Below are 24,709 nucleotides of genomic sequence, written 5' to 3'. Positions count from 1 at the left end.
TGCTTCATGAAGTGGTCTCCTGGAATGGTTTCTGATGAACATGAGCCTTGTCAAGAGTTCATTTGTAGAATGACTTGCCTTCTTAATGTGTTTGAGACCATCAGTTGTGTTGTTCAGAGGTAGGGTTAGTACACAATGGATAGTCCTATTTGACTACTGTTGTAATCCAGATTATGGTAAAACCAGATTATTTCATAGTTTGATGTCTTCAGTATTAAAGCTGGGGTTTGTAATCAGATTTAGATACACTTTTTGTTATACTGGTTAAAATGATCTTTATGTCTTGATGGCAATCATTACATAATGTGTTCTTAAAAAAGAGCGAAGAAAACCTGCTATCTACAGCCGGAGTAAACCTGGGAAAACACCAACCAATCAGCCTTTTTGGGTGCCAAAATTTTAAACCATTCAAATCACGTCCTGTCGTTTTTCCCACCTCCTGCGCGTACATTTCCCCGGCGTGCACTCCGAGACCCTGTCCCCTGCCTCTGCTTCCCCTGACTCTACTGACTGCCCCTCTCGCTTGACCTCGGGCCTGACCCCTCTGACCTGATGAGGTGCTTTGCTCAGGACTGTAGTTCGGATCAGAGTCTAAAAAGCTCTCACCACGGGGGCTCTGACAAGCAGAAGAATGAATGACATTTACTAAGTCCTACAGAAATGTATCTGTATTGTAGCGTCCGTCCGGACGCTGTAGGGATGACGAGCCGATTCGTGAACATGTTGATCTTTAATAACCGGTCACTGTCGGCCGTGATCACGCCAACCAACAAAACAACAATCAATGTTTGAATGAATGAAAAACTTCTCCTCTCCTCTCTCTCACTCGCACACTCTACACTCTCCTGATGCCTTCACTAACCGTCAACACTGTAGGAATTAAGAACATCTACACTGAACACGTTTAACAAACAGTAGAGTTGTTACAGTATTATATATGTGTTATAACTTTTCTCCTGATATCGTGTCACTGGTATAACTGGATAATGCTAGCATGACAGTTGTGAGTACTAACAGCAGCCATGTTTGTTTGTGTTTTTAACTTTCACTATGAGAATGTTTTGGTGAGGACCGGTTTTGAATCAGTCACCATCATATGGTCGCAAGTCAGCGGCGCTCGTGCATGTAAGCGGGGGGGGGGGGGGGGGGCGTCGTTTTGGAGGAGCTCTGAGGGAGGAGGGGAGGGGTTAGACGGAGTCCTGAGGAAATGCTACATTCAAATTCATGCTAGTTTTCCGAGACTGCCAACCCCAGCTTTAAACTACAATGTTGAAAATAACTAAAATAAAATAAAAACGATTGAATGAGAAGGTGTGTCCAAACTTTTGACTGGTAGTGTATTTAAATATATTCTTCTCAGCTACAATCACATTCTGCTTTAATTCAGGATGAAGATACACGACCCCTTTCAGCATCTTTGTACTGAACTTCACTGAACTCTGATTGGTTAGCCTGCGTTAAACCTCTGTCTTCTCCTGTTAGCTGTTTAAAGAGGAAACCAAATTCACTGTGAGAGTGCTTTAGCTTTTCATGACCCAAAGGAGGGTCACAGCAGAGTCCAAACCTCCTTTTGAAATATCAACATTTCAGCAGGAAGGCCTTTTTTTTTCAAGAGATTGCATAACTAGGCATGGAACAGTAGATAATTGATTTATGTCTACTATCATGACTCAGTCTGACCCCACCTTAATCCACCATGAGCATTGCACCTCACAGTATTTAGCTAGTTACAGTGGAGAGGAAAAACTTCCTTTAACAGGCAGAAACCTCGAGCAGAACCAGACTCATGTCAGACAGCCATCTGCTGAGACCGGCTCAGCTCCCTTTTCACCACGACGGTCTGGTACAATGCCCGCATAACTGCTGACGCTGCACCAATCCGCCTGTGGATCTCACGCTCCATTGTACCCTCACTAGTTGTGATTTTCTTTGTATTAAAAAGTCCTATAGAAACATGATATTTTTACTTTTTTTATTTTATAGTTTTTGATGTTGTAGTGCAGTATTAACCTTTCTTGGCTGTCAAACTGCTCTTCCTTTATATATTAGAGCCCTCTTAATCACCCACGCTCAGTAAGTTGGCATTAATAATCAGGATGCAGCAGAATTAAGGGATGACTTTTCATCTTATATTTAGTCAGAGCTCCTAAACTGGGAGTACTTTGTGAGAGTGATCTCAGCTTTGTAGCCGCCTGCACTCCAGCATGAAAGCTGAGGTGCTGTTTTCATACTTCACACTAAACCCCTGAGTGTGTGTGTGTCAGTGTTTTTTTAACGCATGCAGATAAGAGTTTCCTGGATTTGAGAGGGAAGGCTTACCGAAGTTGAGAAATCCCAGGAGATCAATCACATAATCAGGCGTCAGGTGTTGGTGAGAGATTACAGCTGCTGCTGCTTTTTTCTTTTGTGGAAATGACAGAGAACAACGTGACAGGTTTTGAAGCAGAGGGAATTCAGAGAAGTTTGCTGGACAGAGTCAATACCCAATTATCGTATGCCAGCGCTTATTGCTGTTGATCTAAGTCGAGTCCTGCTCAGCTCACAGCAGATGGAGAGAAAGTCAATAAATCCTTCAAAATAAAGGAAGCATGCCCACCTTGGGAGCTCAAAAAAACTACACACACAAGTTTGTTATACTTTTCTCCTCCTTCTTGAGTCGCATTTATCAGCCTTTCAAAGGGAAGGAGATTTCATCATCTCCAGTGTGGTGAACAATTTGCAGTTAACCTTTCCTTGAAATATCAAGAGCTGCTCTAAATCAGGAGGGTCAAACAAGAAAAGCTCTTTTTCCTTCCGCACTCTCCCCTTTCAACTTAATAAAACACAGGAAACGCAATTACAGTAAGAGAATAACCCTGAGGATAAAATAATAGGAGGCCTACAATGGATGTAGTGGATGATTATTTTCAGCAGTCTGCTGAGGTAACTGGAGCAAAAATTTACTTCAGGATGGTCTTGTTAATATAAAGTAAAGCTCTTCTTAACAATGTCTCTAATAAACAGGCTGTGTGGCCTCTGGGTTTTACAGACTGAAAGACTCAAATCCTCTTTCTGTGCAGTGCGTTCAAAGAATAGAAAGATGGATGGATGGCTTTGCATGCCTTAGAAAAACTTGAATTTTAATGAAACAAATCTGAATACTGCTCTGGATGTGAGCTCGTTATTTATAATAAAACAATAAAAACAATAAAACAATAAATAAAAACAAGCCATAAAACACTAAAAACAGGAGCAGAGTCTCAGGGTTGAAAGCCAAGGAATAAAAATGGGTTTTAAGATGAGTTTTAAAAATGGACAGTGAGGAGTCTAATGTGGAGGGGAAGCTCATTCCATAATTTTGGAGCAGCAACAGAAAAAGCTCTATCCCCTCTCAGCCTCCGTTTTGCCCTCGGTACCTCCAGGAGCAGCAGATCAGCTGACCTGAGGCACCGAGGTAAAACACAAACAACACAGAGAGGTTATTCAAAATGTTTCAAAGACCAATAAAAATATTAGAACTACATCTCAAACACAATTATCATTAAAGAGATCAATAAAGCTTCAATCTGTTGATGCAACACATATAAAATCGGAATGATGCCCACCAGCTACTTGAGGGAAACAGCTCACACTGCACCATAAAAACACACAACAGCAACATTTCTCTCCCTCTGCTCTGTCACTGCCACCCAGCCCTGCGTTCATACTTTCAGCTCCACCACCTCCACAGCATCAGCCTGCAGGCTGCAGGCAGGGAGGTTTAAGATCTTAACTCAACCCTCCTCAATTTTCTGCATGAGGTGGGAGCCTAGACATAAACACAAACAAACTGCTGTAGCAAAAATCATTCCAAACACGAGCTGTGTCTGAAAATAACATGTGAATCACAGCCAGTATGCAGACTGAGGTGCAGAGTTTGTAAGTTGCCTAAATGCCTCATAAGGAAATCAAATTGTGAGGATGAAATGGCTCAGGGGGAAATCAGGGTTTTTAACACAGATTAGAAAGAAGCTAAAGCTGGAATGATTTCATGTCAGCTGGAAGTTTGTTGATGCTAAAAGCAGCTTCACTCTGTGTTTATGTGATCCGACATCCAACCAGCTGTCCTCTCTCTCAGTCAGACACCTCTCATGGTCATTTCTTCTGAAATGGATATTTTTACTTTACTGCTGCAGCAGCGTTTGTAGAGTTTGCAGTTTACTTTTTGCTGCTCGCTGCAGAGCATTATGTCCTTTACTTTTTCATTTCACCCCGTTATATCTCTTTTAACTTTCAACCAAGTGTCAACCTAAGGCGTTTTTCAACCGGAGGAACTTTACCCCGGAACTAAGTGCGTTATGACCGGTGGACCCAGGGTCTAAATTTAGTTCAAGGGTAGTTAATCTCCCCCCTAAAAAGCCCCTGCTTGGGGGGTAGTACTTTTCATTTCCTCCATACATCACTGGCCTGATTTGCACAATCTATCCTGGGCTTCGGCCTCGCGGTCGAAATGCAAACAACAATGGGGGCACAGGAACCTTTTAGTTCAGGGGAAAGTAGTTCTAGGGGCTAAAAGACCCCGGGACTCTTGGTTGAAATGCACCTCTAGGCAGCTGAAAATTGAAGCAAATGCAGACGTGCAAGAAACTCCAGTTCCTGGAGTGTCCACTTGAGGCTGGCTTCAGAAGCGGAGGACTCTCTATTAGGTCCCTCTTTAAATACCCAACAACAAAATGAATCATGTTTACAGCCGTGTGCAAAAACTTTTTGGGGGGAATTTTGTTAAAATGAATGTGTTTGAATTGATCAGGCAAATTCCACCAGATCCGTTTCCTGTCCGTCTCCGATCCGTCACAGCACTGGTTTCTATTCTAGTCGATGTGTTAACTTCCACTGGATCTTCTGTTGTATTCTAACCTGCCGGATCAGAGACACAGCTGGAACACAACAGATCAGATACACAAGACTTATGTTTTTGCCGGAGCACGACGCATCAATCTCAACAGAGCAGATGGAGCGGGACAGGAAGTCAGGTTTCACCAAAACAAAATGAAAACATCCGGTTAATTTTCAGAATAAAACACTCTGTGTTATCACCAGACCGTATTTCACTTAACTACAACAACAAACCAAAGTCATGATGAGCGGAGCCAGGCCTGGAGTCAACAGGTCAGAGGTTTTCAGAGGACCAGAAAGACAACATGGATGAGGAGAGGAGGAGGAGAATCCTTGATTCAGTCATTACCACTGGGAAACCTCGGTCACATGACTCCAGCTGTCCGGCGGTCCTGCTCCGTGCTGCGTTCTGAAAACACAACCAGTGGGCGGACCACAGTGGATCGGAGACCGACCGGACACGGATCTGGTGGAAGTCCTGAGTAAGAGTTGGGGTTTGTTGCTGATTTCCAGGAGGCTTAAATGATGGTTCAGTTTCACTTCTTTGACTGTTTCTAGGTTGATCTAAAGTTAGGTTGAATCAAGGGGACAAAAACCTCTTCTCGGAAATCCCTGGGTGACATCACTGAGACTAGCTCCATGTTTCGTTAACAATTGTCTCAAAATGTTTTTGTGAAATTACTAGTTACTTTGTGGTAAATATATCAAAGTAAGTCGTTGAATATTGGTGATCATTCCTGGGACATAATGGAAGCTGATATCGCTTGAAAGAAATCTCAAATGCCCCCCCCCGCCCTTTCTGGTCTCTGCAGGTGTCTCTGGACCAGTATCACACAGAGGAGGAGATCTATCAGATGTCTCTACAGAGAGAGCCTCGTAAACCCGCGGTGAGCAGAACATTTCTTCACACTTTGTGCTCTGAACACGTCTGTTCTCAAATTCCTCCCAATCTGTAAGGGATATACATTTCTCCTCTTCCCGTCAGGATCTGATGGATGCTTGTGATTTCACTGAACTTCTGAGGGATGTCACCTTGCTTTATGAAGCTGCTAACCCTTAGCTGTCTTGATTTCATAGATCTTCAGTATCCCATGATGATCTGTATCATGTCTTGTATTGAATTATGCTGGACATAAAGATATTTAGATATCTTTAATAACCTGGGTCCTCTAATTGAGTCCCTTACAGCGTCTTATTGAGTGCTGTGCAGAAACAAATGCCACAGATGCAAATTGAAACCTTTGTTTTCCTTCTCTTGTGACATCTCGATCGTCTGTAGTGACCCTTGAAGGCCGCTCTGCACTGCAGCTGTCTCCTCTTTCCTCTGTCAGATGACAGCTTCGGCCTCCCCGTGTTGATATTGATCTCACGCTCTTTGGTTTTATCAACATTTGCAGCAGAACTCCAGCCCCGCCCCCGCGCCTGACCCCAAGCCCACCATGATCGATGAGTGGGCGGTGTCCGTGAAGCCGAACGCCGACCCGACGATCATCAAGAAGCATATCGAGAAGATGGTGGAGGTGAGTTTCTCAGCCTTCACACGTTCCCCTGAGCCCGTGCTAATTATATCCTGCGGGCTCCACAGCGATGGCAGTTGAAGGGTGAATTATCTGTTGCTATCCGCACCACTGCCATCTTGACTTAAGTGTGAAAGGCTCTTGGCCAAATGACTAGTAATCTCTCACCATAATTACTAAGGCTGTGGAGTTCATTTAAAACCCATGTTCTTCTGTTTGTTTTTTACCCCTTGGATTGAAGATTATGAATATGAGTTAACAATCTTTGTAAGACATGTGAAGAGATTTTGAGTCACTAAGCAGAAAAAGTCAAGAGAGACACTCAAACAGGGTCTTGGACTGAATTTGAACCATCAATGTGGAGCTGATTTAGTATTCCTTCCAAACAGTCTGCTGCTGGAGCTACTGTGACAAAAAATCACAAGCGTGATCGTGTTGTGTTTCCTCATCAAGAGTGTTTAATAGAATGCAGAAAAAAACACGATCTCCCAGCTCTGCAGGCGGAAACCGAAGCAATCGATGACAGATAAATATCTGACTCAGACTACTTAGTAGATCACAGATAACCATAGATAAATCTTACTTTTAACAAGACAGAACATAGTAAAACAGTCTATTTTAAACACCCTTAGCGGCTTTACTGTTGGTTCTTAACTATTAACTGATTCAATGCATTTTAAATGACTTAAATGTATTTAAATTATTTTTAATCACTCTATGAAAATTATGAAATCAATCTGTTTTTATCCTCAGTGGAGTTTTTAGCATTTTAATAAACCATGAACTTAGCAAACTGTTTTTTTTATTCAGTACAATTTGAAACATGTTTTGCAGCTAGTCAAAGTAACAAAGCATTTTTTCAGAAAGTAGAGAGGTACATAAAACAGGTATAAGACATTTGTCTAAACATTCTTATAAAATGAGGTGATAATAGTGGTGAGAGAAATAAATATTTTGTAAAAGAAAATTCAAAGCTTAGCAACGCTATTGTGAATAAAGGTAGTTTGCTAGGATTGGTAAACAAATAGGGTCGTTGTCGTATACATCTATGTACATTTATGTACCCTCGCTTACAAGAAAACATTTAGAAACATATATCTGTACACATACATATCCACAGACCCATTCATGGTGACGATAAATCAGTGAAGGAATGTAAATAAGCTTAAAGTAAATAAACTCTCACGTAAACTTGTATCCAGGCTTGCAGATTTAAATCATCACATATTGAGAAAGTAAAAGAAATAAATAAAGAATCTTGAAAAAACTTGATCAGAAAAAGTGATCAGTGAACAGATGAATTAAAATCAGCCTTGTCATTTGTGTCGCAGTACAAACTCCAATTAACAACTTGGGACCCTATTATAACCACACATAGTGAGATATATAACAGAAAGGGAAACGTGGGGGAGGACAGGGTCCTGGTCCTGGTGACAGGCGGGAATACATAGCTGTTGGCTAGTAGGCTCAAAGCCTGCCTCTTTACCTCACACTAGCTTGACAGAAGTTATGTTAAGTTTAGCATTTTCAATATAGCACCCGCCGACGATCAGCTTCAGAAACAGATGGGTGACGTCACGTATACTGCGTCCATTATTTATACAGTCTATGTATCAATCACAAAAAACAAACATAATACAGAATACTACGTCAAACTAGAGTCAACATTCGACACAAACTCAGAGAAAATAGATAACACAAAAGCTCTGAATGATTTTTTTGTAAATTTACAGCTATCTAACGTTAGCACAGACACTCAACTCTCAACTCAACTCATTTTTATTCATAGAGCAGCTTTAATACATTCAAGCATGCAGCCTAAAGTGCTTCACAAAAACAAACAAACCCAGAGAAAGAAAACAACAGCAGTAGGTAAAAGTGGAAAGAAAATGGATATATAATGCTTCATAATAAAAGCATGACAATCAAATCAATAAGGAAAAAATAAAATAAAATAAAATAAAATCAGATAAATCCCAGAAAAATTAAATTAAAATAAAATTATTATAATAAAACCAATAAAATAAAATCAGATAAATACCAGACAAAAAAAAAAAAATTAAATTAAATTAAATCATTATGATAAAATCAACAAAATAAAATCAGATAGATACCAGAAAAATAGATGTATAGATAAAATAACCCATGGAATACAGCAAGAAGACATGGTATTAACTACTGAAGGTAGTGTTGCACTTGTTCCAAAAATGATGATGATAATTGTTCATCAACAACCTTTTTTTCTGTCACATGGATGAGACGTTGATCAGATGAAAATACTGATAAATACACTGATAATAAAAATCCTGAAGTAATCGTCGACCAATTTGTTTTTTTGACAGCTGGTGCAAATACTGATGATCAGAGAGCAGGTTGACCGATAGCCGATACATTATGCTGATATCACATTGTTGTTTTGTTTTTCTGCATTTAACAAAAAACAACAATTTGATTATAATAACAAATGAAAAATTAAATTGCTGAACTTGAATGACCTTTTATGCAGGCATAAAAATATTTGGCTCAGTGAAATATCGCCCCAAGCAACTTCTAGATTTCTGTCCAGCCATCTGTAGTTATTAAAAAATAAAGGTAAATGTTCGGGTTCAAAGAATAAAACCAAACACAAAATCATGTTATCATCTGTATTTGTGAAAATGAAAAAATACAAGCTAATATTTGGGTTAGGAAAACAAAGAAAAACAACCCAAAATCATTCATCATCTATAATTCCATCATCACATGCACTTCACAATCTCAATTATGGATTATTTCACAATGCAATTAGTTGTTCTGAAGCACAGTGAAACTATTTCCTGTGAGAGGATAAATCGGTTGAGGGGCGTAAGTGTGTACACATTCTCACTGCCTCCACATGTTCATCTTGTTGTCATTGGTGTTTCTTTTCCTGACTGATGTCAGTGACAAAACCACAACCAGCTACAGAGGTTACACCAGTCTAGTATCTGACATCTGACACACATGCTGTTCATGCAAACATCTCCTAAGTCTGCCTCAATCTATCCTAGTTTGATGTGTTAGAGAGTCCTGCTGCATGATTTGGTAAAATGATGTTATTGTGATTATAGTGAACAATACTGAGATAGAATAAATGGTATTATGAGTCTGCATGCTCTGTTGGTTATCAAGAACATTCAGAGATTATTAATAGTTTGGTGTTTCTCCAACATAGCAAAGGATGTATGTTAATGTGAAGTGTGAGCACTTGTACTCAGACGTACGATCTGTGAGCTCTAGGTGTCAACGACCCCTGAGACTCTGAGGCTATGAGACTATGTGACTGTGAGACTGTGAACTGCTTTGTTTTTTATCTGGCTTTTATTACCTTTAGCCATCTCTCCGTCTCTCCATCTCTCAGTCTCTCTGTCTCTACCTTACATCCATGCCTCAAAAACATGCTTGATTTATTCACATTTGCAATTAACGTTGGGAAATATTAATCACACAGGCGGGCCTAAATCAAAGCCTGATTATGAAATGCATTACCAAGCATTAAATCTGTCAAGGTTTGAGGTTCAGCTTTATTGTTATTACACAAGACTGCACAAAGACAAGCAGCTGTGGCTCCCTCCAATCCTCACACAGAGGAATTAACAACAATATTCATAAAAGTAGACGAAAAATAGCATAAAACAGTCTGAATCCATACAAAAAAATCCCTGTCTTCACATCCTTTCACACAGTGTTAATGTTATTAAGTCAAAATCAATCTTTTCAAAGTAAGAACTGTTTGTTTGTTTCAAAAAAATCAAGCAGGAAAAGAAACATGAAGGCTAGAGGAGAAGCAAAGCTGAGTCTTCACTTTAGTCACATACAGGACTTTTTCATGCTTCAGGCTTGTTGTGCTTAATACTTCTTATGAGGAGTAGTTGCATGTAGGGCAATTCAATATTCGATAACAATAATTATTGTGATATAATTTTTTCTCAATATAAATATAACAAATGTCTGATAAAAATTCTATATAAATAAACATGTAATAACATCCCCCAACCACTAAAAGAAGGGGCATTAGTGACCCTTAAACGCTTGTTGCCACCCAACATTAGACAGAAGAAGACTGCGCTGAACAGCCAATCATGTTGCAGGGTGAGAGGTGGGCGGGACTTAAAGACGTTTGGACCGGAATATAAACACAGCTGAAACGAGTGACAGCGACTGCACTTCATTATATACTTTCAGGATGTGGGTAAAGGAAGAGCACAGAGACAACTTCTGATGTGAACACGTTTAATGTCCACCATGACCGTAGGACAACTGAACACTGAATAACCGTGATGCATTCACTGCACTGTGGGAAACATCACTCTGCCTGTAACCCTCAGTAATCTTAAAGGGGAGAGCACAACTCAAAACAATACTCTATAAACTGATACACAGAATACAATTCTATATATATTTGTTGTAAATTTAAATCAAATTATGGAAATAAGCTCAAGCTCAGAAAAATAAGAATCTACAAACTAAAACTTCACAAAAATCTCATCTTACATTAAAGACCTGCTTCCTGTTAGCACCGTCAGAAATGATGGATTCAAGAAGTTCATCAGAAAACTAAATCCAGATACAAACTAACAAACTGTCTTCAACTTTCACTCAGGAGCATAAATCTGACTTTACATTTAAATGAAATAACGATTTGATATTTATTGTGATAATTATCAATATCGATATGAAATATTTTATCCTGATAACATGATTTTTAATATCCCCCAGCTCTAGTTGCATGGGTACAAAAGTGAACTCAAAGGGATGAGAAGGAAATGGACGTCTTTCTCTCCTTTTCCCTCTCTCTTTACTCTTTTCATTCAGGGTTGTCCTCTCTTTAGCTGCCATTTCTCTCTTACCATTGTGTTGATGAAGTATCACATCCTTGTATTAAGACGGCAGACGTGCACATTCAAGGAGAAAGATCCTCCCTCTCAGCTGATCAGTGTAACTCAGTATAGGTGTGCAAGCCACTGCTGACCATCGCCCTTATGAAGACCTACATGTCACAACAGGTCTGCAGTCAGGTCAGAAGAACCAAGCGGCAACCTCCTGTCTAAAAATATGAGGCAAATGTAGAAGTGCTAAAAACTGCAGTTCATCTAGGATCCGCTTGAGGCTGAATCCGGACGTACCGGAAACCACATACACACCAATTCAAAGAAGACGATCTTTACAGCAGAAATAAACATGTTTACAGCCTGGTGCAAAAGACGAGTGTAGTCTGGATAGATCATTTCTCTATCGGCTCACACTGTACAGGGCATGAATTTTTTCATAGCGTGGCAATTAGATATTAAGATTACAAGTTTTCCAATGAGAGACACAGCTGAGTTGATACAGGTGGGAACACTGTAGCTGTTGGCAAGGAGGCTCAAAGTCCACCTCTTTATGTCACACTCACTCGACAACAGTCATGTTGAGTTCAACATTTCCAATATTGGCCTCAAAACAGCGCTTCAGATACAGATGGGTGACATCACGGATACTACGTCCATTATTTCAATCAATCAATCAATCAATCAGACTTTATTTATAAAGCGTTTTTCATACAATGACATTGTAACACAAAGTGCTGTACATAAAAACAACTTAAAATAGACTAAATTAAGAAAAAGATCCCAGCCCCAGCCCCGACCCCAAACCCACCCCACAATCCTAAGCTTAACAACACAATATGCAACAATAGTAATAGAAACGATAAAATAAATAAATAAAAAATCTAAATAATTTGCTGAACGAACTGAGGAAACACTCTCATGTTATCTTAATGAGGAAACTCTGGAGGTAAAATAAGATGTTAAAACTCAAAACAGGAAATTAAAATCACCAAAGTAAAATACATTTCTAAGATAATAAAAGACTAAAATATTAAAACCATTAAAAGAAAATAAGATGTGAGACTTAAAATAAATAAATAAGTAAATAAATAAATAAATAAATAAAGTAGAATAAAAGTGACTAAATTTGAAATAGATAATAAATAAATAAATAAATAAATAAATAAATAGATAAAACTGTTCAGAATAAAGATAAAACTCAGTTAAAAGCAAGACAAAAAAGGTCGGTCTTGAGTTTGCCTTTAAAAATATTTATGCTCTGGGCAGCCCTCAGATCTTCAGGCAGGGTGTTCCACAGACGTGGGCCGTGATAATAAAAGGCTGCCTCACCGTGGGTCTTAGTTTTTACGTTTGGTACAATTAAAAGTCCACTACCTGAAGACCTGAGGGCTCTCACTGGCTCATATGATAAAAGCAAATCTGGTAAATAAGAAGGGCCAAGACCATTAAGAGCTTTCAAAACCAATAAAATAATCTTAAAATCTATTCTAAAAGATACTGGAAGCAAATGCAGAGACTTTAAAATTGGTGTAATGTGGGCCCTCTTTCTGGTCTTTGTCAGCATTCTAGCTGCTGAGTTCTGGAGCAGCTGAGGCTGAGACATGTTCTTTTTGGGGAGACCAGAAAGAAGAGCATTACAATAATCAATTCTACAGGTTATAAAAGCATGAACTAGTGTCTCTGCATTGGCTTGAGAGAGAAACTGACGCACTTTGGAAATGTTTTTTAGGTGATAAAAAAGCTTTTTTGTTATTTCTCTAATGTGTGGCTCAAAACTGAGGTGTGAGTCAAAGGTCACACCCAGGTTCTTTACCTGCTCACATGGTTTTAGAGCCAGTGCTTGGAGTTTGGTGTTCAGTTTCTCTCTCTGAGGTCCAGTACCAATGACTAAAACCTGAGTGTATACAGTCTATGATCAGAACCATAGTTTGCATAGGAAGGACAAGGAGTTCACTTTCTTTACTCATGTAACTACCCCTTCACAAGAAAACACCCCTCTCAGGAACTTTTCTCAGACAGTTACCAAACTAAGACATGTCAATGATTGGCACATACACATTTGTTATTTCTTGATTCAACTGGTTCATCAACTGTGGAAGGTAATGTCTTCATATAGGTGGGCACAGTATTTTAAAGAGAGCCATAAGATTACAAGGTAGTCAAACCGAGTCAAATGAAAGTTATCACTTCATTCCAACTAGGACTAACCCTAAAACCTTCATGTTCACAGTCAGTCTTCAAGAACTTTGACACAGACGGCGACGGCCACATCTCCAGGGATGAGTTTGAAGCCATCAGGAACAACTTCCCTTACCTCAGCAAGTTTGGAGAACTGGACAAAAACCAGTGAGTGTTTGCACATGAATTCACTGTCTTGTTTTGGGCGTCTGCGTACCTCTCACCTCTCTTTGCTTTCCTCTCACAGAGACGGGCAGATCAGCAGAGAGGAGATGATCGACTACTTCATGAAGGCCAGCTCTCTGCTTAACTGCAAGATGGGTTTCATTCACACTTTCACTGAAGCCACCTACGTGAAGCCCACGTTCTGCGAGCACTGCGCCGGCTTTGTGAGTACTCAACAGAGGAAACAGATCCTATTTCAGTCACAGATTATTAACACACTCCTAACAGCAACTGATCCTAAAATTACACGCACTGTTCTGTAAATATCCTGCTGTGTACATAAACAATATACTTCTGTGAAATTTAGGGTTTGATAGGAAGCATTTAAAAGTACCGGTCACACCTCTAGATATCATCATCTACGTTTTTCAAAGCCTTTCTGTAAGAGAATAAACTCTGGATGTTTAGGCTCAGAGATTTATAACAAAAAACTACACTACTCACAATAAGTTAGGGATATTGTTATTTACATGAGTGCTTTTCCTATTTGGTCTGAATTTTAATGAAATAAGTAAAAGTTCCCTTTGATATTACTAATAATGAATGAGAATAAACACCATTTTCATTATTTTAATATTTATTACCCCAAAAATTTAGACAATAACAAGGATAGCCCCAAATAACAAAAATTGACAATGTCAGTAGCGGGTGTTTCCACCATTTGCCGCAATGACAGCTTGACAGCGACGTCTCATGCTCCTCACTAGCCTCATGATGTTGTTCTGAGGCAATGCGTTCCACTCTTCCACAAGTGCTACACGCAGTTCTGCCAGGTCACGTGGGGGTGGGGTACGATCATCCAGTCTCTGCTTCAGCTGGTCCCAGACGTGCTCTATGGGGTTCAGGTCAGGGGACATTGCTGGCCATACCATATGAGGCACTCCGACTTCCTGAAGTCGAGCTGTGACAATTCTGGCACGATGTGGTGGAGCATTATCATCCATGAACAGAAAGTTGGGGGTGTGCTGGCGGAATTGGGGGATGATGATGGGTTCTATGATGTCTCTGAGGTAAGAACATGCAGTGACTGAGCCATCTACAATAACCAAATCTGTTTTGCGCTGACTGGTGATGCCCGCCCAGACTGTTGCACCTCCTCCACCAAAGCGAATCCTGGGGACCATGTTGACCTCGGCGTATCGCTCACCTCGCCTTCTCCAGCAACGCTGACGACCATCATTTCTGTGCAAGGTGACCCGACACTCATCAGTGAACAGGACGGTAGACCACTGCTGCATTGTCCAGGTCACATGGTCTTGTGCCCACTGCAAACGTTCACGGCGGTGTCTTGGTGTCAGTGGAGTCACCTGCAATGGTCGTCTGGCATTCAAGCCAAAGCGGTGGAGTCGGTTGCGAATGGTTTGTCTGGAAACCCTAGTACCCCTCACATCTCGTAAAGGGGCCTGCAGCTGTGTGGCAGTTGCATAACGATGTCTGAGTGCATAGGTCCTTAGGTACTGGTCATCGTTGCGGTCTGTCACTCGTGGGGCTCCACTCCTGGGTCTGTCACGAACTCTGCCAGTAGTTCTGTATCTTGATGCAAGTCTGCTGATGACACTTTGAGACACACCAAGTTCACGAGCAACATCTGACTGCCTGCCACCGACCCGAAGGCACGCTATGGCCAGGTGGCGCTGCTCGTCCGTTAAGTGACGTCGTGTGTTCATGGCTGTTTGAATGATGAGCTTGGAATGACTTACTGACAATACCAGCTTTTTATACCCACAGAATGTTGAAATTGATGCCACATTGAAAAGGGTTGTCTTTTGGTATTTTTTGGTATTGGACCCAATATGTATGGCACACTGTACTGTACACAGTGAGACCATTACGTGGGAAACACAAAATGAGGTGTGTCTATCACCCCAATACAAGTGCCTCCCTATCCCAAAAATCTCTGAAGTGAAACAAACACCGTATGTATGAAATCCACTGAGTCTCTCACAATATCCCTAACTTATTGTGAGTAGTGTATATATTTTAAAATGAAACCAACCACAAGACTTTTAAATCAACAGATATTGGGCTGTTTTATACCAAACATGAGTGTTTACTGGGTGATAACTGAGTGTCAGCCTCATTTCAGGAGTTCAGTGCAGAGCCTTGCTGGGACGAGATGCAGCAAGCTAACGCTAAAGAAGCATCACGTAGCTTTGCAAACAGAAAAGAGAAACTTAGCTAACACTGTGTGTGTTTGCTGACCATAATGATTAGGTGTATTGTCACATGAGCCATTGCTTTGGCCAGAGCCAGATAAATGTGATTGATCACCATTGATATGCAATTTTGACCAATCATAGTCAAGTATTTCATATCTAGGTGATAAAAATATATAAATATTCTATTGTTTTTAGTGCTGTCTTTTTAACTATACCAATAAATGCAGTTGACATACACTACCAGTCAAACACCTTCTCATTCAATTGTTTTTATTTATTTGAATTATTGTCAACATTGTAGATTAATACTGAAGACATCAAAACTATGAAATAATCTGATTTTGCCATAATCTGGATTACAACAGTAGTCAAATAGGGCTCTCCATTGTGTACTAACCCTACCTCTGAACAACACAACTGATGGTCTCAAACACATTAAGAAGGCAAGTCATTCTACAAATGAACTCTTGACAAGGCTCATGTTCATTAGAAACCATTCCAGGAGACCACTTCATGAAGCAGACTGAGAGAATACCAAGAGTGTGCAAAGCTGTCATGAAGGAAAAAGGGGGCTACTTTACAGAATCTAAAATATAAAACAGATTCTGCTTTTTTTTTAACATTTTTTTGTTCATTCAATAATTCTATATATGTTCTTTCATAGTTTTGATGTCTTCAGTATTAATCTACAGTGTTTACAATCATTACAATAAATACAAACTCTTGAATGAGAAGGTGTTTCCAAACTTTTGACTGGTAGTGTAAATGTGAGCATGTATCCTGTCAAACAAGATACTACAAACAAAATGCCAAACTTCTTGAAGTCTTCCAACAAGGTGTTAACCGACAAATGACATCATGGTAGCTGCATCAGCAAAATCTGCTTCACAAATAAATCAAGGTTTCCTCCTGTATAGCTTAGTAAGTCTGAACTGTGATATACTGTATGTACTTGTTGTTTTTTCATTGTTCACATAGAACAGAATGACAAAACAAGACAAGACATGATAACTTAGGGGGGTTACCGCTCAGTGTCTGACATTTACCTTCAAGCCAGGTGGGATAATGATGAGCAGTGGCTCTTGTATGCAGTTCATTTTGCCCAGCATTGTTCATATAATCCTGCCTTCAGTCTTAAATGATGAGTCAATTTTTCCATGGAGTTTATTTCCTCAACTATGCCCAACCCCTGTCCTGGTTGAGGGGGGTCCCATTTTAGCCAGTTCTTTGTGATGGCTTTCTTACGTGCCAGGATCAAGACTTTAAAGAGATTAGTGTCTTCCCTTAGAATGAAATCCTCAGGCAGCAATCCAAGGCATACAGTCTGTGGGTCCTTTGGTATCTTATAGTGCAAAATCTCTTCAAGATAACACTGGCCCAAAATGTTTTAATTTTCATACACAACCAGAGGATGTGCGAGGGACCAGCACTCACCTGCCCACACTGTCACCAGCACTCCTGTTGTTTACCTGACTGTATTTGGAGAATGTGAGGTGTAGTAAAGAAGGGAATCAGATTCTTCCAGCCAAATTCCCTCCACCTTTTGGAGCTAGTCGACGACTGTTGAGTATTGCACATTGAATGCCAGTCACTCTCCGACAGATTAATATTCATTTCCAGTTCCCATTTTTGTTTTACATACAGATAATTCCTTCCGTTGATATATTTACATTTTTACTATTTAAAGCCACATTTCTAGAGAATCCAGAGGTCATTTGAAACACAATCAGCATTTTGAAACCCTTCAGGCCCCTGGCTCTTAAACAAATATTGATCTTTGCTGTTTCCTTTGGTATTTCCATTGATTGCATTGATTTACATGGAGCCAATTAAAGGTTCAGGTCGTAATTTATCTAAACAGGTCAGACGTCTTCATCACCAATGTAGCACTTCATTATTTCCCAGCAGCTCATGATAGGCTCATCTCTCTGAGGCTCCTCCTGTCAGGACAGGGCACTGCCAATTACTTTGAGCTACAGCCACACACACACTGAAGATGCACTCTGGGAAATATTGGAGGAAGGTAATTGGACAAGATGATAACCCTCCTCTGTGGCGGCGTTACTTCCTTGTGTGTGTGTGTGTGTGTGTGTGTGTGTGTGTGTGTGTGTGTGTGTGTGTGTGTGTGTGTGTGTGTGTGTGTGTGTGTGTGCTCTCTGGCCCTTAGCATTCCCGAAGTCCCTGAAGGAGGCCTCTGTTATGTAGACACAGACAGTGAGTCAGCACCGGGCTGTAATGAGAACAGGAATACGCTCTTCATGTCCGACTCAACACAGAGATGACAACCCATTCATCGCTGTACATCGCACATAAAGAGAAGCTAGAGAGGGAGCTCACAGGACAAGTATGTCGTAGATTACTTACATGGAGTTGCATTAGCGCTGAAGGAGCTCACATTTGGACACACACAAACACACACTCACAGGGGGAAGCTTTGCGGTTTTCAAATGATCATGAAGGGAAACTCAGAAAATAGAGCAGAGAGAGATAAGGGCTCTGGCAGCACGCCTCTTCCTTTGAATACGTGTGTGTGTGGCAGAGGTAGATATACAGGCTGCTTCCTCCTCTGCCTGCTTTCAGCTTTCCTCTTGGCTCCCACACAGAAACAATATTTTCCCAGCAGCCCCATTTTTCAGCACTTGTCTCAAACAAGTGGCACAAGCCAAGCAGGGGCCGCCTGTAAACACTGCAGAGTCCACTCTCAGACAGATCCTCGTAGTGTAGTGCTGCTCCCCCTGCAGCCACCTTCAAACAATCAATCAGTCAATCAGACTTAATTTATAAAGCGCTTTTCATACAATGACATTGTAACAAAAAGTGCTGTACATAAAAACAACTAAGAATAGAATACATTTTAAAAATAATAAAAAGACCCCCCCATCCTAATCCCAACCCAGCCCAGACTCCAAACCCACCCCACAGTCCTAAGGCCAAGAACACAACACATTCAACAATAATAATAATAACAATGAAAATTAAATAAATAAATAAGAAATAAAAAAGAAGTTGCTGAACGAACTGAGGAAACACCCTCATTATATCTTAATGAGGAAACACTGGAGGAGACATTAAATGTTAAAACTCAACACAGGAAATTCACCAAAATAAAATACGATAATAATAATAAGATAATAAAACACTAAAATATTAAACCATTAAAAGAACATAAGATGCTATACTTAAAAAAGTAGAAAAATAAATGAAATAAAACAAAATAAAATGTTACTAAAATTTGAACTAGATAATAAATAAATAAACAAATAAACAAATAAATAAAGTAAGGTGAAATAAAACTGTTATAAGAATAAAACTCCATTCAAAGCGAGACTGAAAAGGTCAGTCTCCCTCAGATCTTCATGTAGGGTGTTCCACAGACCTCTGGGTTGTGATAATAAAAAGCTGCATCACCGTGGACCTCTGTTCTTACTTTTGGTACAATTAAAAATCCACTACCTGAAGACCTGAGGGCTCTCACTGGCTCATTTGATAAAAGCAAATCTGATAAATAAGAAGGAGCAAGACCGTTAAGAGATTTAAAAAACAATAAAATCATCTTAAATTCTAAAAGATACAGAAAGCCAATGCAGAGACTTTACACTTGGTGTAACGTGGTCTCTTTTTCTGGTCTTTGTCAGCATTCTTGCAGCTGAATTTTTGGAGCAGCTGAAGCTGAGTATGTTCTTTTTGGGAAGACCAGAAAGAAGAGCATTTAAAAAGTCAATTCTGCAGGTGATAAAAGCATGAACTAGTAACTCTGCATCGGCTTGAGAGACAAACTGGCGCACTTTGACAATGTTTCCATCCTTATTAATGACACACAGCTGAGTTTCTCTATATGCACCAAGTAAAGAGACACACTGAGGTTTTTTTTTTTACATCTCAGGAGAATACGGCATTTTGTTTTAGCTGCAGGCTCAAAGCACTTTTATTTGACTGATCCCGAAGAGTGACGCACAAATCTCTTTGGGGTTTTTGACAGTTTAGCTTTATGGAATCAGAATCAGAAGAGCAAAAAGCTGTCTTTTACTTTGTCTTCTGCTGCTGGATTGTGACAATTTGACATAAGTGTTTGAAAATGTTCCTATTGGGGAAACTCTTAAAATGTAACCGATTCTTTTCAGGCTGTCTGTCTTGGCATTTTGTTCTAAATGGAAGCTACAGATGCTGCTTTGCTGCGAGTACATTTATCCTTCCTTTTTTTCGCTAATCAAACCTCCTGGGTAAAAACTGTGGAGTGCTTTCTTTTATGTATGGAGTGCATTTATGCTCATACTGCTGAGCATCATCTGTGACAAAAGGAGAAAGAAACCGTCCATGGTCATGTTTGAGTGACCTTTTCTGCAGATTTGGCAGGGGAGAGATTTGAAGAGTGCCAAAACAAAACCTGATTCAGTCCTGCTCAGCTGAAAACAAAGTTGTTATTTCTTTTTCTGTTTGCAGCAGTCTTTGTTTAACCAGTTTGTACAATGCATGAGGAGGGATGTCAAGGAAAGAAGAATCTTTAACCCACCTCAGTGACCGCTTTCTTTTGTGTCTGCAGTGAGCAGATGCTACAAGATAATCATTCAGAAGTATGCTTCTGTTTGAAGATGAAGCTTTCAAACATGAAGGCTGGTAGCAGAGAACAGCACATCTGGTCTTTGTCCAGAAACCCTCTGTAAGCCTTAAAGCTGGGGTTGGTAGTCACGGAAAACTAGCATGAATTTGAATGTAGCATTTCCTCAGGACTCCGTTTAACTCCTCCCCTGGGAGCTCCTCCAAAACGACGCCCCCGCTCACATGCACGAGCAACCATATGATGGTGACTGATTCAAAACCGGTCCTCAGCACATGGTTTGTGTTTTGCACTACATCAACTCATGTCTCACTCAGCGGTAAGAAAACACCAAAACATTCTCATAGTGAAAGTTAAAAACACAAACAAACATGAAATGTACGCTCTGCAGGAGGCGGGCAGAACGGCAGGACAGGATTTGATTGGTTTCATCATTTGGCTCCTGATGGCAGGGATTGGTTGGTGTTTTCCCAGGTTTACTCCGGCTGTAGATAGAGGCTTTTTTTTGTACCTCTTTTAAAGAACACATTATGTATTGATTGCCATCAGGACATAAAGATAATTTTAACCAGTATAACACAAATTGTTTCTAAATCTGACTACCAACCCCAGCCTTAAGACAATATAACGTTAAAGGTCTTAAGGGTGACAAAAATGGTCACTGCTTTAACCTGATCTAATCTGATCTAAATAAGTCATGCATTAATGAAATGTTCCAATTTTTGAAAAAATATTTTAATTAACTTAAGTATTAATGAGACATACTGAATATTCACTAATATCATAATTCACCTTTTAATTACCTCGTGTTAAAGTGCAAGAGAGGGGAATTTAGGGGATGAGAAAACACTAAAAATTGATTATCTCCTGCATAATACAATGAAAAATTGATGAAATTATATGACTGCATTATTTTTTTTGGACAGTCAGATTTTTTTAAAAGTCCTGATTTTGGCCTTAAGGTGACCAAAATTGGGCAGTCTCTAAACTGTTATAAATATGCCACACAGTAATATATATATATATTTTAATGTAGTAATTACAGGATCAAAAAAAGTGTTTTGAATGGGTTTCAATGCCGCCATTTTTGTCCTAATCAGTCCCTCCAGGAAGTTGCGATTTCGCGATCGCAACTATCAACGCAAATTCAACCAATCAGCGCAATTTTTTCGCGGCCTTGCAATTTTTTACAATCACCGCAACTTTCCCGCAAATTTGACCAATTACCTCAATCTCAGCCCCTGCACGTCATCGGTTTTGTCATCAATTTCACTTCCTTAAACGTAAGTCCTCACTTGATCGGCACTTTTGAACAGCAAAACACGCACAGAGAACGGGTGAAAAGAGGGGACAGCAGGCAGGACAAGTGACCATGACAACGTTGTTATTTATAGATTGAGGGGCTCAGTGTTAGCTTGGTCTCTACCTACAGCAGGTGTGCTTTATGAACCAGCTCTCCCTCCTCCATGCATCTGTCTCATCTTCATTGATGATTTTACCCCCGGTGTGTGTGAGTGACACAGACACATCCACGGGGCAACTGTTTACTATTTAAGGTACTACTATTTGAGGTTTGACGTTGTTACCGCTCTCACCGTAAAAAGCTCTGCGTCTACAGCTTGATTTATTCTAGTTTGGTGAAACATCAGACACATTTAGTAAGTTTTGATCAACTCCTTGTAGTCAAAGATGCAGATTAATTTCAGAGTGCCGTGAACTGCCTGTCAAGTGCCCATCACTACGAGGTGCATTCAGGGACCGTCGTAAATGTATGAAACACAGTCCTTTCATGGCATTTTTCTGTGAATCAAGAGAATCAAAACAGTCACAGTGGTCACATCAAGAATGTTTTCTAAAAACAACTGTAATTTAACGTATTTGCTTGCCCCTGAGATGTTATTGGGGGAAAAAAGCAACAAAAAAAAATCGCAACTTTCACCGCAATTTTTTCAAAAAGCTGCCGCAAAATCAGGCTTTTTGGGCCGCAACAATCACAAAAAAATCCCGCGAAATCCTGGAGGGACTGCCTAATACCACCAACATGTGTAAATAGTGCTCACTGGATGGCAATAGACCTATCACATCATATGTGTAATAATTAGGTAAATTGACCCAAAACATCATGCCTCTAGGTTTGATACAAACATAAAACAACAATAGTGGAAAATTGAGAATGGCTAAAAATGGGCTTAAAAAAAGGCGTCAAGCCTACCTGTTTGTAGTAATAGAAACACTGTGTCTGTGAAGGTTCTCTGTCATCCAGGTCATGGTAATCCAAAACTGTTTCTTTGGAATAGAAAAGATGATAACAGTGGTAGTGTAAAAAAGAGAACCTGTGGTTTCAATGGTTCTCTGGGAGGATCAACATGAAACGTGAGGTTAATGCTCATAATGTTGAAGAAAACAGACGATCTGAGAGCAAAAAGGGAAGTAGGAACCAACAATTGCAAGTAACTGAAAGAGGTCGAAGTGGTGGTTCCTGTTTTTTTTGTGTTTGTTTTGAACTGTGGTTTTATGAGGAGCTCGTCAATAGAAACCCACATGGGATGCTGGTCAGCTTGGTTTCTAAATTGAGAGAACCAGAATGGAAGCTAGGCCGTCAATCACTACAGACTTTATTAAACCATGAAATGTAGTTTGTTTTATGTACAAGGATAAGTTGAATTGACTCACTGCAGATGAAGGAACACACGTGTGTCTGACAGCAATGTGAAATGTGAAATGTTGACAAAAGTTTGGAAACACCTTCTCATTCAAGGGTTTGTATTTATTGTAATGATTGTAAACACTGTAGATTAATACTGAAGACATCAAAACTATGAAAGAACATATATGGAATTATTGAATGAACAAAAAAATGTTAAACAAAGCAGAATATGTTTTATATTTTAGATTCTGTAAAGTAGCCCCCTTTTTCCTTCATGACAGCTTTGCACACTCTTGGTATTCTCTCAGTCTGCTTCATGAAGTGGTCTCCTGGAATGGTTTCTAATGAACATGAGCCTTGTCAAGAGTTCATTTGTAGAATGACTTGCCTTCTTAATGTGTTTGAGACCATCAGTTGTGTTGTTCAGAGGTAGGGTTAGTACACAATGGATAGCCCTATTTGACTATTGTTGTAATCCAGATTATGGCAAAACCAGATTATTTCATAGTTTTGATGTCTTCAGTATTAATCTACAATGTTGAAAATAATTAAAATAAATCAAAACCATTGAATGAGAAGGTGTGAACAAACTTTTGACTGGTAGTGTATGTATTTTTGTATTTTTTATTTATTTATTTGCACAAATATAAGATTACATATAATCAGATTATATAAATACAATATTGTGTCAGGAGAGGTCAAGAAGCTACCGAGCTATATATATATTGTATATATATATATTGAAATATAAAAAATCTAAAGAAGAGATAATGAAAGGGAAAAGGAATAAATATGAATAAAAAAGGAATGGAATAAAAAATATAAACGTAGAAACAGATTAAACGTTGTGAATGAAATGTTTTTAGCTTTCCATATTTGTACAGCATGCTATCTGAGAGAGAACTGACAGTGTTTGGTTTTAAAATAAGGAAGAGGAATATGATCAGTCTGTTGGCTAGTGTATGGATGAATCAGGGAATTTAATTAAAACAAGTCCTTAATGATGAAGGTAAATAAAAAGTTAAATAGTATATTGCATACAAACACACATCTGTTGAGTATTAACACCTGTTTCAATTAACAAGTAACTCATACAACCCCACTTAGAGATAGAGAGATAGAGAGAAAAAGATAGAGATATACTTTATTTGTCCCCCATTGGGGGAAATTCTTTTGTTACAGCAGCTTACAACGCGGGACATGGGAATACAACAATGTACTTACATAGTTAAAAATATATAATAACAATAGTAATAGTAATAGCAATGACAAGGGTAAAATATAATGTAATAAAATAAAATAAAATAAAATAAAGTACAAATAAAATATGGTAACTATTACAGATATATACACACTATGTACACTTCTATCTGATAAATAGATAAGGTAAGTCATTGCACCATGAAAATTGCACCTTAAAAGAACAAACTATCCAGGACACAGGTAATCAGTCAGTGAAGCAAAGGGGCAGGCAAAAAGGCAGAGGTCAAAGAAGGTAGGCTGAGGTCCATGACTAGAAACACTCATGAGAAGGATCGATGGAACGAGGCAGCACGAGGGAACGCACAGAGAACTGACAACGTGAGAGAGAACACACAGGGATTAAACACACAGACAATCAGGAGATAACGAGACACAGGTGTGGAAACCAAGAGGAGCAGCAAAGTACCAAAATAAAACAGGAAACCATGAGGCTAAAAAAAACAGGAACAGAAACAAAACAT

General features: G+C 39.5%; 1 protein-coding gene across 4 annotated transcripts in view; it reads left to right on the top strand.

The window, feature by feature from the left end:
• The window catches only part of LOC117807607 (RAS guanyl-releasing protein 2), a 102,064-nt gene that overhangs the window by 48,456 nt on the left and 28,899 nt on the right, over nucleotides 1–24,709 (top strand). For all 4 annotated transcript variants that reach the window (XM_034676944.1, XM_034676942.1, XM_034676945.1 and 1 more), the window contains exons 10-13: nucleotides 5,667–5,741; nucleotides 6,252–6,374; nucleotides 13,452–13,567; nucleotides 13,647–13,788. In XM_034676944.1, the coding sequence (XP_034532835.1) occupies nucleotides 5,667–5,741; nucleotides 6,252–6,374; nucleotides 13,452–13,567; nucleotides 13,647–13,788 (456 nt within the window). The remainder of the gene's footprint in view (nucleotides 1–5,666; nucleotides 5,742–6,251; nucleotides 6,375–13,451; nucleotides 13,568–13,646; nucleotides 13,789–24,709) is intronic.

The sequence above is a fragment of the Notolabrus celidotus genome, chromosome 23 (genome assembly GCF_009762535.1).
Source record: "Notolabrus celidotus isolate fNotCel1 chromosome 23, fNotCel1.pri, whole genome shotgun sequence".
Taxonomy (NCBI): domain Eukaryota; kingdom Metazoa; phylum Chordata; class Actinopteri; order Labriformes; family Labridae; genus Notolabrus; species Notolabrus celidotus.
This window is presented reverse-complemented; position numbering and strand designations above follow the sequence as displayed.